This window comes from Ranitomeya variabilis, chromosome 2 (assembly GCF_051348905.1).
Source record: "Ranitomeya variabilis isolate aRanVar5 chromosome 2, aRanVar5.hap1, whole genome shotgun sequence".
NCBI lineage: Eukaryota > Metazoa > Chordata > Amphibia > Anura > Dendrobatidae > Ranitomeya > Ranitomeya variabilis.
The window spans coordinates 868,322,936-868,338,565 of record NC_135233.1 but is presented as its reverse complement, the minus strand read 5'-3'; the positions used below and the strand labels follow the sequence as shown (position 1 = coordinate 868,338,565).

At 44.1% G+C, this 15,630-nt stretch overlaps 1 protein-coding gene across 2 annotated transcripts in view; it reads right to left on the bottom strand.

Annotated features, from left to right (window-relative positions):
* Positions 1 to 15,630, bottom strand: part of OSTN (osteocrin) — a 60,782-nt gene that overhangs the window by 13,036 nt on the left and 32,116 nt on the right. For both annotated transcript variants that reach the window (XM_077290307.1, XM_077290308.1), the window contains exon 2: positions 1,999 to 2,085. In XM_077290307.1, the coding sequence (XP_077146422.1) occupies positions 1,999 to 2,085 (87 nt within the window). The remainder of the gene's footprint in view (positions 1 to 1,998; positions 2,086 to 15,630) is intronic.

The following is a 15,630-nucleotide window of genomic DNA, read 5'->3' as shown; positions in this document are numbered from 1 at the left end:
AAGTATGCAAAAGAATATCTAAACAAGTCTAATGCATTTCAGAAACAAGTCCTGTGGACCAATGAGGTTAAAAAACTCTTTGGCCCCAATGATCAAAGTTATGTGTGGAGAAACAAAAGCACAGAATTTCAGGAAAAGAACATCTTGTCAGCCATTAAGCATGGGGGTGGATCAATCATGATTTGGGTTTGTGTTTCAGCCAATGCCACATTGAACACTTCATGGGTTAAGACAGAATGGATTCAATGAAATTTCAACAAATTCTTTATGCAAGCATAACACCATCTGTAAAAAAGCTGAAATTGAAGTTGAAAAGAGGATGGCTTCTACAAATGTTTAATGATCCTAAACACACATCAAAATCCACCCTAGACTACCTCAAAAGGTGCATGCTGAAGGTTTTACAATGGCCCTCACAGTCCCCTGATTTGAACATCAATGAAAATCTGTGGCTATACCTTGAAATAGCAGTGCATGCAAGACAACCCAGGAATCTCACAGAACTGGAAGAATTTTCCAACGAAGAATGTATGAAAATCCCTCAAAAAAGAATTGAAACAATCTTAGCTGGCTACAAAAAGCATTTACAAACTGTGATACTTTCCAAAGGGGGTTCTACAAGGTACAAACCATGCCGATGTCCAAACTTAGCATCAGCCCATTTTCCTTTTTGTAATTTTTAAAGTATAAAAAATGAATATATATATATATATATATATATATATATATATATATATATACTAGATGGTGGCCCGATTCTAACGCATCGGGTATTCTAGAATATGTATGTATGTATGTACATCGCGCTTAGCACAGCCACGTAGTATATAGCACAGCCACGTAGTATATAGGACAGCCACGTAGTATATAGCACAGCCACGTAGTATGTAACACAGCCACATAGTTTATAACACAGACAGCCACGTAGTATATACCACAGCCGCATAGTATATACCACGGCCACGTAGTATATAGCACAGCCACGTAGTATATAGCACAGCCCCATAGTATATAGCAGCCACATAGTATATAGCAGCCACAAAGTATATAGCAGCCACATACTATATAGCACAGCCCACGTGATACAGACAGCCACATAGTATATAGCACAGCCACGTAGTATATAGCAGCCACATAGTATATAGCACAGCCACGTAGTATATAGCAGCCACATAGTATACAGCAGCCACATAGTATATAGCACAGCCCATGTAACACAGACAGCCACGTAGTATATAGCACAGCCACGTAGTATAAAGCAGACACATAGTATATAGCAGCCACATAGTATGTAACACAGGCAACGCAGTATATAACACTACCCACATAGTATATAGCAGCCAGGCAGTATATAACACAGCCCACGTAATATATAGCACAGCCCACGTAGTATATAACACAGCCCATGTAGTATATAACACAGGCCATGCAGTATATAACACAGCCCATGCAGTATATAACACAGCCCATGCAGTATATAACACAGCCCACATAGTATATAGCAGTGTGGGCACCATATCCCTGTTAAAAAAAGAATTAAAATAAAAAATAGTTATATACTCATCCTCCGTCGTACACCAAAGCTGTCCCGACGCGCGTGAGGCGGCCGCCAGCTTCCGTTCCCAGTGATGCATTGCAAAATTACCCAGATGACTTAGCGGTCTCGCGAGACTGCTAAGTCATCTGGGTAATTTCGCAATTCATCTCTGGGAATGGAAGCTGGCAGCCGCATCGCGCATCGGTGGATGTCAGAAGGTGAGAATAGCACAATTTTTTATTTTTTTTATTTTTTTTTAATATTATATCTTTTTACTATTGATGCTGCAATAATAGTAAATTTGCTCAAACTTTTAAATGCCACTGAATATATTTTTTTATTTTTCTTTCTAACGCAGCACAAAATATTAAAGTCAGTGTACACATTTGCTAAATGACCCCCATTGAAGGTAGATTGCAATAAATAATAAATAGAATAATTCTACAGTACTTACACCCTACCTCTGAAGATGCCTCTGTGAGACCAGTCCACTTCAGGATAGCAACAGCAAAGAAAAGATAGACACTCACATTGCTCCAGTCCATCATCTGTAAAGAAAAGGCCAATATTACTAATAAGGAATATATCATGTTTCATAAAGCTGACTGATAAGGCAATGCTCGTTATCGTCAGTAGAACTATGGTTTAAAAGAGTTGGCCACTTTATCTTTAGGTGTTGGGGAGGAATCATCCTCTTTTTTTCTCTATTGATATGGCCATAGTAGCGCTTGTTTTTTGCAGGATGTGTTGCATTTTTGAGTTTCTCCATTCATTTTACCGTCTATTGTTCTGAAATGGAAAAAAAATCTGTGTGGGATAGAATTAAATAAAACCAGCAATTATGCTATAGTTTTTTAGTTTTCGTTTTTACAACTTTCTCTTTGGATGAAAAAGGACCTGGTAACTATGTTCTATGGATCAGTATGGTTATGGTGAACAAAATTTATATGCATTTCTTTACTCATTTAAAAATCTTTTCTTAAAAAAAAAAATGTTGCCTTAATCACCATATTCTGAAATCCATACTTTTTTATTGTCAAAAGAAGACTTATTTTTGGTGGAACAATCTTTACATTTTATATTGGGATTATGTGACTTTCCAATCTATCATTTTGGGGAGGAATAAGAACACAACAAAGCCGCACCAATCTGCCAATGTGGGTACAAACCTCTGGATCCACTAGCAAGCAGATCCAAAAATACAAGAAGCCAAAATGGAGGCAGCACTTCCTTCAAAAAAACTCGGACAAATATTTATTCCATGGCCAAGGTATGCAAAGTTTCAGTTCTAAGGGCTCATACCCATCACCGCTACAAAAAATGTCAGATTTTGGACGAGTGTCATGAGATTTTCATGTGAGTACAATCTCATTTTTAATACGTAGCATCCGATTTACATCCGATTTCCTTGCTAATGCGATCTGATTGCAATGCGATTTTATTTTTAACATGAACTTTTACATAGAGCAAATCTCTATGTAATTTACACATAGTTTTCCAAGGAAATGCTTTGTGTGTAGTTTACTGTATATGTTTTTCTTAGTAAATAAATTGCTGCTGGATGGCAAACTTTATAGTCGCATCATGCAACAATGCAGCCTGCCATCTAGATGTAGCAGAGATAGATGCATTGCGGGACAATTGGATTATTATCTTTTCATTGGACACGTGAGGAATATGGTTGTTTATTATTTTAATTATTTTACAGGAGACATTGGTTTCAGTGGATTGGGCATTGAGGTGAGTATACATGTTTTTGGTAAATTTAGATTAATTAAAGAAGTCTGTGTCATTATATCAAATAAAGGACTAAGTTCTGGGTGTTACTTTTTTTTAACAATTTGACTATGGGGTTAGTAATGGGGCGTTTTATAGACACCTCTCCATTACTAACCTCTGGGCTTGATGTCACCTGACAATACAAAGGTGACATGAAGCCCAATACTATTATCCTATTTGCCACTGTACCAGGGCAAGTGGGAAGAGTGAGGCTAAGTGCCAGATTTGGCGCATCTTATGGATGTGCCATTTCTGGAGTGGCTGAGAGCTGATGCTTTTAGTCTGGGAAGGGGACCAATATCCATGGCCCCTTCCTAGGCTATTAATATCAGCCAGCAGCTGTCTGCCTATCCTTTGCTCATTATCAATTATCGGGAAACCCTACATCTTTTTTTGGGTGGTCCCCATTTTAATAACCAGTAAAGGCTAGGCATAGAGCTGTGAACTGATAGTAATAGCCTGGGAAGCTCCATGGGTGTTACCCCCTTCCCAGGCTGTCTTTTTTCTCAGCTTGATCTGAACTAAGAAAAAAATCACAAATGAACAGGAACTCATAGATTCACATTGGTCCATGTGCAATCCGATTTTTTAAAGGATTGCACATGTCAATTTTTCTTGCAGATGAGTATGAGCCCTAATGCTGAGCCTTGCATGGCATGAAATAAGTATTTTTCTGAGTTTTAATGCTGCATCTGTCTTTTTTATCTATCACTATTTGATTATATGTTTTAGCATTTGCTACTTTTGAATCTGCTGATATAAAGCAGTCACATTGAAGTATTGCAGTGTTTTACTAATAATAACTAGTGTTGAGCGATACCGTCCGATACTTGAAAGTATCGGTATCGGAAAGTATCGGCCGATACCGGCAAAGTATCGGATCCAATCCGATACCGATACCCGATACCAATACAAGTCAATGGGACTCAAGTATCGGACGGTATTCCTGATGGTTCCCAGGGTCTGAAGGAGAGGAAACTCTCCTTCAGGCCCTGGGAACCATATTAATGTGTAAAATAAAGAATTAAAATAAAAAATATCGCTATACTCACCTGTCCGACGCAGCCGGGACCTCAGCGAGGGAACCGGCAGCGTTGTTTGTTTAAAATTTGCGCTTTTACTTGGTTACGTGAAGTCCCGGCTTGTGATTGGTCAGGGCGGCCATGTTGCCGGGACGCGGACCAATCACAGCAAGCCGTGACGAAATTACGTCACGGCTTGCTGTGATTGGTCCGCGTCCCGGCAACATGGCCGCCATTAACCAATCACAAGCCGTGACGTCACGGGAGGCTGGACATGCGCGTATTTTGAAAAGCGCGCGTGTCCAGCCTCCAGTGACGTCCCGGCTTATGATTGGTCACGGCGCCATGTTGCCGGGACGCGGACCAATCACAGCAAGCCGTGACGAAATTACGTCACGGCTTGCTGTGATTGGTCCGCGTCCCGGCAACATGGCCGCCATTAACCAATCAAAAGCCGTGACGTCACGGGAGGCTGGACACGCGCGTATTTTAAAAAGCGCGCGTGTCCAGCCTCCAGTGACGTCCCGGCTTGTGATTGGTTAATGGCGGCCATGTTGCCGGTGTGATAGAAATATATATATCATGTAGATCTCACTTGCATGTATACTCCTCTATAATCAAATATATACTTATATGCTCACAACTAATATATACATTATAAATATCAATGGTTTAAAATGGCTGACACAAACTGAACTGATATAAGCCTGATATAACCCAGACAGATCATATGGTGTTTTTCCATCTTAAAAACAGGAAATCGGGTCAGATGTCTGAGATAATGCCTAGAATCTAGCTGAATCTTGCTGAAACGGCAGACCAACAGTGTCAGGTGTCTCCACTTTGTCCTAGACAGAGAACTCGAGTTTAGTTGCTTGATCAGCAGTCATATGAGCATTAATCACAATATTCCATATATGTTTAGATAACCAATGACAGAGGAGCTAGACAATATGGTAATTAACTAACCACCCCTGACAACCCCTAACCACTCCTTTCTATGTGAAAATATAAAACTATGTATGTACAATAAAGTATCAGTATTGATGGAATGTTGTTCTGTCACAGTTGTGTACAGTCCATTCTTGATGAGCGCTCAAAATACTCAGTCTAATTGGGAGCGGCCACAGCACACACAGGGATATATTTATCCAACCCTAATATTTCCATAACAGAATGGCGCCCAACGGCGAGGCACGGATGAAAGCACGGGATCCTTCTAACCGGAGATACGGAAGTGTAGCGGTGGCCTTGGCACAGGGGCAGGAGACTGCGCAGCTCCATAAGTAAGGTAAGAAAATGTTATCATCTTACCTGAAAGTCCCCTGTGCCCAGTCCTTGTCTATGCCTCTTGCCGGTAAGATGAGGTCACAAATTCCCAGGTAGTGTAAAAAAATCCGTAGCCACGAATCCACCCTGGGAGGTGTCTGCTGTGGACCGTGTATGTGTTTTGTGTAAAATCCGAGAGAAGAAGGAAAAAGTGACTTTTGTTTGTGGTTGCTGAGAAACAGACCGCAGGAGGTCAAATCGCTGAGTAAGCTATCACAGATTCCCGTGCAAGAGGAAAGGAACAGGTAGTTCCGGAGCAGGTGGCTCCAGAATCCAGGCTCGGATGGTGATAGATTACAGGGGCTGCCACAGATTCCCGTAGTGCCGGCGATCCAGTCAGGACGTCCGGACCGGGGTGGTAGATTTCCCGCTTGTTGTGCTTCTCAAGCACTCAGGTGGCCCGGGTGCAGGTGCGTCCAGTGCGATTGGCAGTAGTCTGTTCCCAGCGCAACCTGCATGTGTCACAGAATTTAAAAGGGCATCTCTCGTATTGTCTATCTGTCTGTTTGTGTCATGTACTATTGCCGCTTTAAGAAGCAGAAATAGTTCTCTTGTCCGAACTTCCTCTTTCTCCGTGCTGTTTAGCAGAGAGATATGCATTGTAAATCAAACTGTCACATTTTTTTTCCGGACTGTTTTCAGCTGCAGTGCTGGGTATGTGTAGTTTTTTTTGTGAAGAAGTGAAATTTAAGTTGTATCTATCATTTTTGATGTGACATAAGTGTTTTCAGAAACGTGATTTTAGTGACATTTGATATTATTGCAATTTCATACGGAATAAAGAGGAAGTGTGTCTCTGACTGACAGCCGTTTTAATTTTTAATTTTTTTTACTCTCTTAAAGGGTCTTTCTTTTTGCGGCATTTTAAAGTTTTTAATTAAGTTTTCCTCAATCTTCAATCTCTTTACCTTTTTATTTTTTATTTATATATATTTTTGAAAAAGTTTTTTTTTCTTTACTATTGTATCAAAGTTTTGAGTTTTTGGTTGTGAACTAAGTTTTTGACGGTTTTTCTTATCGTTTTGGGTTTTACTTAGTGTTTTATATACTCATTTTTAGAAGTTTTTTTTAGTACTGTTTTCTTTTCTCATTTTTGTGTGTTTTTCATTTTCATTTTTTGCTTTTGCCATGGGGAATAGAGTGGCCGAGCAACAGGAAAGTCAGTAGATAGTGACAGAATACGAAGGTGTTAAGTATGTGAAGATTTTTGGAAGGTATAAAGTACGTGAAATTCATTAGAATGGCAGATTTCAAGCTGCAGAGTGGCATGACGTAGAAAGGAAAATAAGGGAAGTTAGCTGATGTTAGATTGCTGAATACTAATACATGGTATGAAGTGGCAGCAGAGCTTACATCGTTTAAATGGTACAGAAAGTTATGTGAGCAAACCAGGAAGTGATTTTTGTGGGTATGAGACATCTGCGCAGTCTGCTTTTAGCAGAATCCATGGTTTAGGTAGTTATTTTTGCACAGTATGTGGTGCGCCCCGTCTCTCCCTACAGGGAGAAGGCATAATTGCTCCTCTCTATTATTCTTGTTGTTCTCATCTATCCTCCTTTTTTCTCTGTCAGTCTTTTTCTCTCCGCATTCTCTCTCTCTCTCTCTCTCTCTCTCTTCCCCTCTCTATCTCTCTCCTCCATACCCTCCATCTTCTCCTCCCTCTCTCTCCACATTCTCTCTCTCCCCTCCTACTATTCCTTTGTCTCACTCATCACCCCCTCCTCCTTCTTCTTCCTCTTTTTTCCTCCGTGTTGCCGGCTGGGCCAACGCCCAATTCAAACAATATGGTGCTTACAGCACAAGGTGTCCCTGGCACAGTCCAGCCATTGCCAGTTGTGATATCGGGGAAAGAAGGTGAAAGCCCCCCCTACAGTGGGCAGCCCCAGACATATCAGGCAGCAGTCAGCTCAGCCCTGGGTGCAGAGGGGGGAGGAATGATATCAGAACGAGCTCACTCGTTATATCACTATGTATTGATAATGTACAGCTTCAGCACCGGTCAGAGCTGCCTACATCCACATTCACACCAACATGAAACTATAATCCTAATCCATCATAGCTTCAGCAAGGGGGGAGACATCCTCACATAAAAAAGCAACTTCTAAGTCCAAAATCAGTCAGTGTACGACCCCAGTACAAGCTATCACAACTATTCCTCTGATGAAGATGAAGAGGGAACATCATACATGCTGTCTAGTACTAGAAAAGAAACCCACAGGCACCAAGAATGCAGGGGCAGATAGAGGCACCACCATTACACTATGTGCACTGCACTTCAAGTCAGATGACAATCTTCCAGACCCAGGGATGCATCCCATGCCATTTTACCGAAGAATGTAGCAGAAGCAGTAAACATATGCAGCCAGCTGGAATGATCTCTGGGCCATGAATGAAAATAGAAGCAGGTGATGCACTCTGGCCAATCATGAAGGAACAATTCAAACTTCCAGCAGAATCAGACATACACGCTTGGAAGTCAGGGCCACAGCTAATTGAACAGCTCAGAGAGTGAGCCATGACATGAGCCAAGAAAAGACAGAGTCTGTAAAGAAGTTTCATTGCAGAGTAATGCAAGTATTCCAAGACTTGGGCTTCACCATTCATGACCAGATACACAGGCCTTTGGACATGGACTGAGACAGCCAATCAGGAAACCACTGATAGTGGCTAGGCCTAGGAACAGGTCAATAGCAGTGGACTGACCCAGAAAAAATGTTTTATGTGCGCCTAGGAGACTGTCTATTGCCGATTGTCACCAAAACTGCCACCATTATAGCACCACAAAGAGCGCGAAGAAGGAAACGGGTGCCGTGCTGCTGAGAACGCTCGAAGGGGAGCCAGAGGTGAAGACGCTGCAAAGTGCCGACCAACACACCACCAGAAGAACCGCTGCAGACTCCAGAGAGGAGACACCGACCTCAATAAGGTTAGCAAAGGGGAGAAGCTATGTTGGAGCAGGAGGAAGAAGTGATGGCAGATGCAGCCACAGCCCCTGTAACGCCCCAAGACCTTGGGTTGGATGCAGCCGCCGGTCTCATGGCACCCCGGGCCTCGCCACGAATGCACCTGCAGGCCCCGTCTTACCACCGCAGCTTCAATCAGCAGGCCGGACCCCGCTGCCGCTACAGTACCCATCATGCCGTTGTCCACAGTAGCCAAAAGGATTGAGTCTCAACCAGGGGTGCAGAAGACAGCCCCCCTCATGGTGACCACTGACCTGGAAGAGCAACCACCCTATAAAGACAGAAGAAGTGTCAAGGGTTACATCTGTGGCAAGTTTGGCCATTACCAGAACCAGTGCGAAGCACCCACGCCCCCGAAGAGACTGGACCCATGCAACCCAAGAGTTGGTCCAGAGAAACAGGTCAAGGAGGAAGTGCAGAAAGCAGTGAAGTACCCCATTCATAGGACAGAGGCAAGCAAGCCAGGTCCGCAAGACACTACGCTCCTGACATGTAAAACTTCATCTGCAGGACCAATACCTCAAATTACCTTTAAAAGTGGATGGCGTTGTCAGATCCAAAGTGGTGCAGCCAGAAGTGTGATGACACCTGTGGAACTCGCTGATCCCACCTGCCTATCAGAATTCTCTGTGTCTCGCATGGGCATTGATGGTCAAGTCAGACATTCTCAGCTTACAAAGCCACTGAGCGTGTGCACTCAGCCAGGACACTCTATCCTGTCCCAGTTTGTGGTGTAAAGGACCTGCCACTCAACGTACTGGGAGCGAACCTACTGCAGAAGCTGAAGGCAACCACAGTGTTCCAGGGAGATGGGACAGTGACACTTTCTTCATCCCTGACCCAAGAAGAGTCATGCTGGCGGCCCTACAAGAACATTAAGCAACCAATGAGGCCTACTCAAGGAGGTACTGGACGTAGTAACAGAAAGTCTATGGTCTAAGGGACCCCAGCACATGAGAAAACCTCAAGTTGCCCCAGTACGGGTGTCACTCAAGCCATGTACCCCGTACCCTCGTAAGGCCCAGGCCAGGCCTAGAGTCAAGCTGCCTCTGACCAACTGAAGGTCTACCTGGAAATAGGAATCATTGTTCCTCGCACATCGCCTTGCAATACCCCGCTTTTCCCCATCAAGAAAAAGACTGTAAAAGGAGAGCCAGCCAAGTTCAGAATGGTATATAACCTGAGAGCTGTGAATGACGCCACAGTGTTTGAAACTGCAATTATGCCGAATCCACACACTCTGCTCTCAAATGTGCCTGCCACAGCAAAAGTGTTCACAGTGACCGACCTGGCTAATGTTTTCTTCAGTGTTCCCCCTCATCCAGAAGACCAGTTCCTGTTTGCCTTAATGCACCAGGGGGGACACCACACATGGACAGTGATGCCACAGTGGGCCCAGAACAGCCCTTCACAGTTCACCAAAGCAATGTCCACAGTTCTCACCAACTGAGTCACAGAACAAGCAGAAGTAACCCTGCTACAATACATGGACAATCTACTCCTTTGTGCAGTTGACTTTGACACGTGTAAAGCCCATTCCTTGTATCTCCTACTCTACCTGGCGGAGCAGCACTGCAGGATCTCAAAGAACAAAGTCCAGTGGTGTCTGAAGCAAGTTACGTTCCAGAGACACTGTATTGCTCACCAGGCAAAACACCTGACAGATGACCGGAAGACCACAGTGGAGAAGATGGTCCCTCCGACAACTCCAAAGGTGCTACAGGCCTTCCTTGGTCTAGTTTCATATTGCAGAGCCTGGATCCCTGATGCTTCCATCCTAATGCAGCCTCTGTATGAATACGTCAGTGTGACCCCGTTCCTCCAGACAGATGTGGCCTTCAGTTCGTTCAAGAAGTTAAAAGGCTCTGTAGTCTCAGCGCCAGCACTAGGCCTATCTGACTACAAGAAGCCATTCCGTCTCTACTTGATGAGAAGAGAAGGCCTTGCTACTGGAGTCCTGACACAGCTTCAGGGGGGAAAGCAGAGACTTTCGGACTACTTTTCAGCTTGCCTGGATCCAGTTGCAAGGGGAGCCTCTTCCTCCCGCATGAGAGCAGCAGTTGCAGCACACGCCCTCCTGGACAGGACTACTGACATCAGTGGTAAAACCATGGGAAATCCTGGCTCTGCATGACATCTCAGCAATCCTCAACCAAACCCAGCCAAAACATCTCTCCACCGCCAGCATTCTTCGCCTCCAGTGCTCTCTACTCCTGCCCCAACAATGTCACCATCTCCAGATGCACAGTCCTCAATCCGCCCACTCTACTCCCACTCCCAAGGGGGGATACAGATATGGGTCCTCGGATAAAAAGTCTGATCAAAATCTGCATGATACCTTCTGCAGGGATCTGAATTTGCTCCGGACGGATGACCATGATTGCTTCAGCATCATGCAACAGGAAACAGCAGGACTACCCAAGGTGGCAGAAGAGCCACTGACCAACCCAGAGTTGATCCTCTATGTGGATGGCTCCAGATTTGCAGATGATGAAGGAAGATTCCACACGGGAGGTGCAGCTACCAGCAATCAAGAGATCCTGTGGTCCAGAAGTCTGCCGCCCAGTCTGTCAGCCCAGGAAGCAGAACTGATAGCGCTGATGAAGGCCTACCAGATGGCAGAAGACAAGACTGAGAAAATGTATACCGATTCAAGGTACTTGCATGGCATAGCACACGACTTCGGACCCATCTGGGCTGCAAGGGACTTCATAACAGCCAGCGGAACAACCGTGAAGCATCAATGGAGCCATTAAGGACCTGCTGAACACACTTCAACTTCCAAAAGTGGTGACAATGCTAAAAGTCAAAGCGCATGGAAAACTGAACACAGTAGGGGCACGAGGCAACAACATGGCGGATATGGCAGCCAAAGAAACAGTCAAGGGAAGACAATATGGACAAGTGGAAGAGGTCGTAGAGCCAGACGGCTACTACAGGACGGCTGAAGACAGGAAACCTGACAAGATGACATCCTGGGATCTGCTCAAAAAAAAAAAAGTTGCAAGAGCAAGCCCCAAAGGACAAGAAGGAATGCTGGGTGCAGAAGTGAGCAACACATGAAGAAGGAAGGGTATACTAAATGGACTACAAACCCTGTTTACCCCGAAGCATGTACCCTATGGTGGTCCAGTGGGCACATGGGCCCACACACAGATTAAAGACACAGATGAATGATCCGATTGGTGCTTACTGGTTCGCTCCAGAAATCTCCACCCTAACAGCCAAGTTCATAAACAGCTGTCTGACCTGTGGCAAATGCAACCCTGGAAGAATGAAGAAAGTTCCCACACATCAACTTGCCAGACCACTGTACCCCCTTCCAGAGGATCCAGATAGACCACATCCAGATGCCGCCAAGTGGAGGATTCGAATATGCCCTTGTGGTCGCGGACGTGTTCTCAGGATGGCCAGAAGCTTTCCCAGTGAAGAACCAGTCAGCAAAGACTACTGCAAAGAAGCTACTCTCAGAGACGAGATATGCAGCTATGGGGTCCCAGAAGTGATAGAGAGTGACCAGGGACCTGCATTCACAGCAAACCTCACATGAGAGATCTAGTCAGCAGTAGGGTCAGACTTAGGCCTACACACTCCCAATCACACTACTCAGTGTTAGGCACACTCCCAGAGGCCCAGAAAAGCTGTCACCATATGAAATTTTGTTTGTGTCTAGTCCCAGGTTAGGGGTATCCTTTCCCTTAGCAGCTGATTATGTAATATGATACTTTGTCTGCTTATGTAATTGAAATCACCAAGAAACTTGCTAACATCCATTCTCGAGTTTTTTTCTTCATTGCCAGATCCAGATTCAGTGTCCAGTATGCACTCCTAGAAGCCAGGAGACTGGGTGTTGGTGAAAAAGCTTGTAAGGAGAACACCACTCGATCCCAGATTTGATGGTCCTGCTCAAGTGCTGCTGATGACACCAAACTCTGTGAAACTGGAGGGAAGACTCGCTTGGATCCACTCATCGCATGGCAAGAAAGCTCCCCTACCAGAAGATGACACCCAAGCCAGAATGATGTCGTGGATGCCCTGCCTGACCGAAGAGATGACCTACCTGATAAAGACTGCACATCGCTCACTACACATGCTATTGACTAAGAGACTGATTGCAACGAACCCCCGTTAGGGACAGATCTCCTGACCGCCCATTTGCGAAAAGTCTGTATGGAGTGGGGCACAGGCGTTAGGCTTGTGTCAGTTCGCCAACAGCACAAAAGAGTTGCAGCGCTTTGGGACAGGAGGCTAGGATTAGGGCAAGTGATATCTAAGGGGGGCTTGTGATAGAAATATATATATCATGTAGATCTCACTTGCATGTATACTCCTCTATAATCAAATATATACTTATATGCTCACAACTAATATATACATTATAATCAATGGTTTAAAATGGCTGACACAAACTGAACTGATATAAGCCTGATATAACCCAGACAGATCATATGGTGTTTTTCCATCTTAAAAACAGGAAATCGGGTCAGATGTCTGAGATAATGCCTAGAATCTAGCTGAATCTTGCTGAAACGGCAGACCAACAGTGTCAGGTGTCTCCACTTTGTCCTAGACAGAGAACTCGAGTTTAGTTGCTTGATCAGCAGTCATATGAGCATTAATCACAATATTCCATATATGTTTAGATAACCAATGACAGAGGAGCTAGACAATATGGTAATTAACTAACCACCCCTGACAACCCCTAACCACTCCTTTCTATGTGAAAATATAAAACTATGTATGTACAATAAAGTATCAGTATTGATGGAATGTTGTTCTGTCACAGTTGTGTACAGTCCATTCTTGATGAGCGCTCAAAATACTCAGTCTAATTGGGAGCGGCCACAGCACACACAGGGATATATTTATCCAACCCTAATATTTCCATAACAAATACGCGCATGTCCAGCCTCCCGTGACGTCCCGGCTTGTGATTGGTTAATGGCGGCCATGTTGCCGGGACGTCACTGGAGGCTGGACACGCGCGCTTTTCAAAATACGCGCATGTCCAGCCTCCCGTGACGTCCCGGCTTGTGATTGGTTAATGGCGGCCATGTTGCCGGGACGTCACTGGAGGCTGGACACGCGCGCTTTTCAAAATACGCGCATGTCCAGCCTCCCGTGACGTCCCGGCTTGTGATTGGTTAATGGCGGCCATGTTGCCGGGACGTCACTGGAGGCTGGACACGCGCGCTTTTCAAAATACGCGCATGTCCAGCCTCCCGTGACGTCCCGGCTTGTGATTGGTTAATGGCGGCCATGTTGCCGGGACGTCACTGGAGGCTGGACACGCGCGCTTTTCAAAATACGCGCATGTCCAGCCTCCCGTGACGTCACGGCTTGTGATTGGTTAATGGCGGCCATGTTGCCGGGACGCGGACCAATCACAGCAAGCCGTGACGTAATTTCGTCACGGCTTGCTGTGATTGGTCCGCGTCCCGGCAACATGGCCGCCCTGACCAATCACAAGCCGGGACTTCACGTAACCAAGTAAAAGCGCGAAATTTAAACAAACAACGCTGCCGGTTCCCTCGCTGAGGTCCCGGCTGCGTCGGACAGGTGAGTATAGCGATATTTTTTATTTTAATTCTCTTTTTTACACATTATTACATTAATGTTGTTGCGATACCCGATACCCGATACCACAAAAGTATCGGATCTCGGTATCGGAAATTCCGATACAGCAAGTATCGGCCGATACCCGATACTTGCAGTATCGGAATGCTCAACACTAATAATAACTAATCTATTGATGAATTACTAATCTCATATGAAGCCCAGCCAGAAGCTAGACTTCAGAGGTGTATAAGCATGTTAAACACAGGATCTATAATTAGGTCTCCAGGTACGATGATGTAAATGCACTCTGCGGGGGTAAAATGGCCATGAAAAGTAACACCCTCCAAAATGCAAATCTATGAAATTCTGCTGTCACAATTGTTAGCTGCATCTAGGAGCTTAACCTGAAGAGATCAGAGCTAGCTATGATCGCAGAAACTATTGGGGCACAAGCCCACTTTCAAGAATTGTTGCAGTTTTGGGGCCGCGTATTTATGAAGCATCAAAACTGCAGGGGCCAGATGTTACAGCATAGTGTATGGGATTCATAGAAATTCCATGTCCACTCTGCATGTATGTGCATCTGTGGATTACCTGCAGAAATGTCTTTCAGGACCGCAGCATGTCAATTTCTCTTACGGAGACGGCAGTCACTGTGAGAGAAATTTCACCCATACAATGTATTGGATTGGTTCAGTGAACACATGTGGATTTACCTGCATTCAATAGAATGCATCGTTTTGGATGCAGCGAAAACTCACAGGTGATGAATTAGAATAAAACATCTGGATAAGGAAAACCATGCCCACATTGTCGAACAAATGAAAAAAAGTTAAGTCAGGTTAAAGTTGCAAAATAAATAATAAATAATGTGCAAATAAAAAAAAGTCACTTCTAGATCCATTTTTATTCCAGAAAAAAAGACACCAAGACATTGATGAATTGAGTCCCATGTGATTTTTTTTTTAAATGTTGTTAATCTTGGTAAAATAATTTCTGGTAACACATTTTTTTTCGTTACTGCCTCCAAATCCACATTAAGTGGAATTATAGTCTCATATGTGAGGAATGAATTTGCTGTAATAGATTTTACAAGCACAATCACACATCTTCAAACTTTCATAGCATACAGTGGCACTGGCTTATACTGTAGGTCCTGAATAAGAATGTCAAATATTTGAATTTACAACTGCAAAGTATTGACATAATAAATATTAATAAAATGTCATAGAATGAGTTGTATTTGTCAGCGGCATCATTTTGGGGTACATATTACTTATTGACTAAGTGTTATTACCTCTTTGTGGGAAAGAATATAAACAAAATAACAGTTTTGCCACTGTTTTTACATGTTTTAAATTTTACACTAGTTGCAATGTTGTTCCTTACATTTGTTCCATGTGTTACAACTATTGATTTGGAACTAAATGTCTATCTGGTC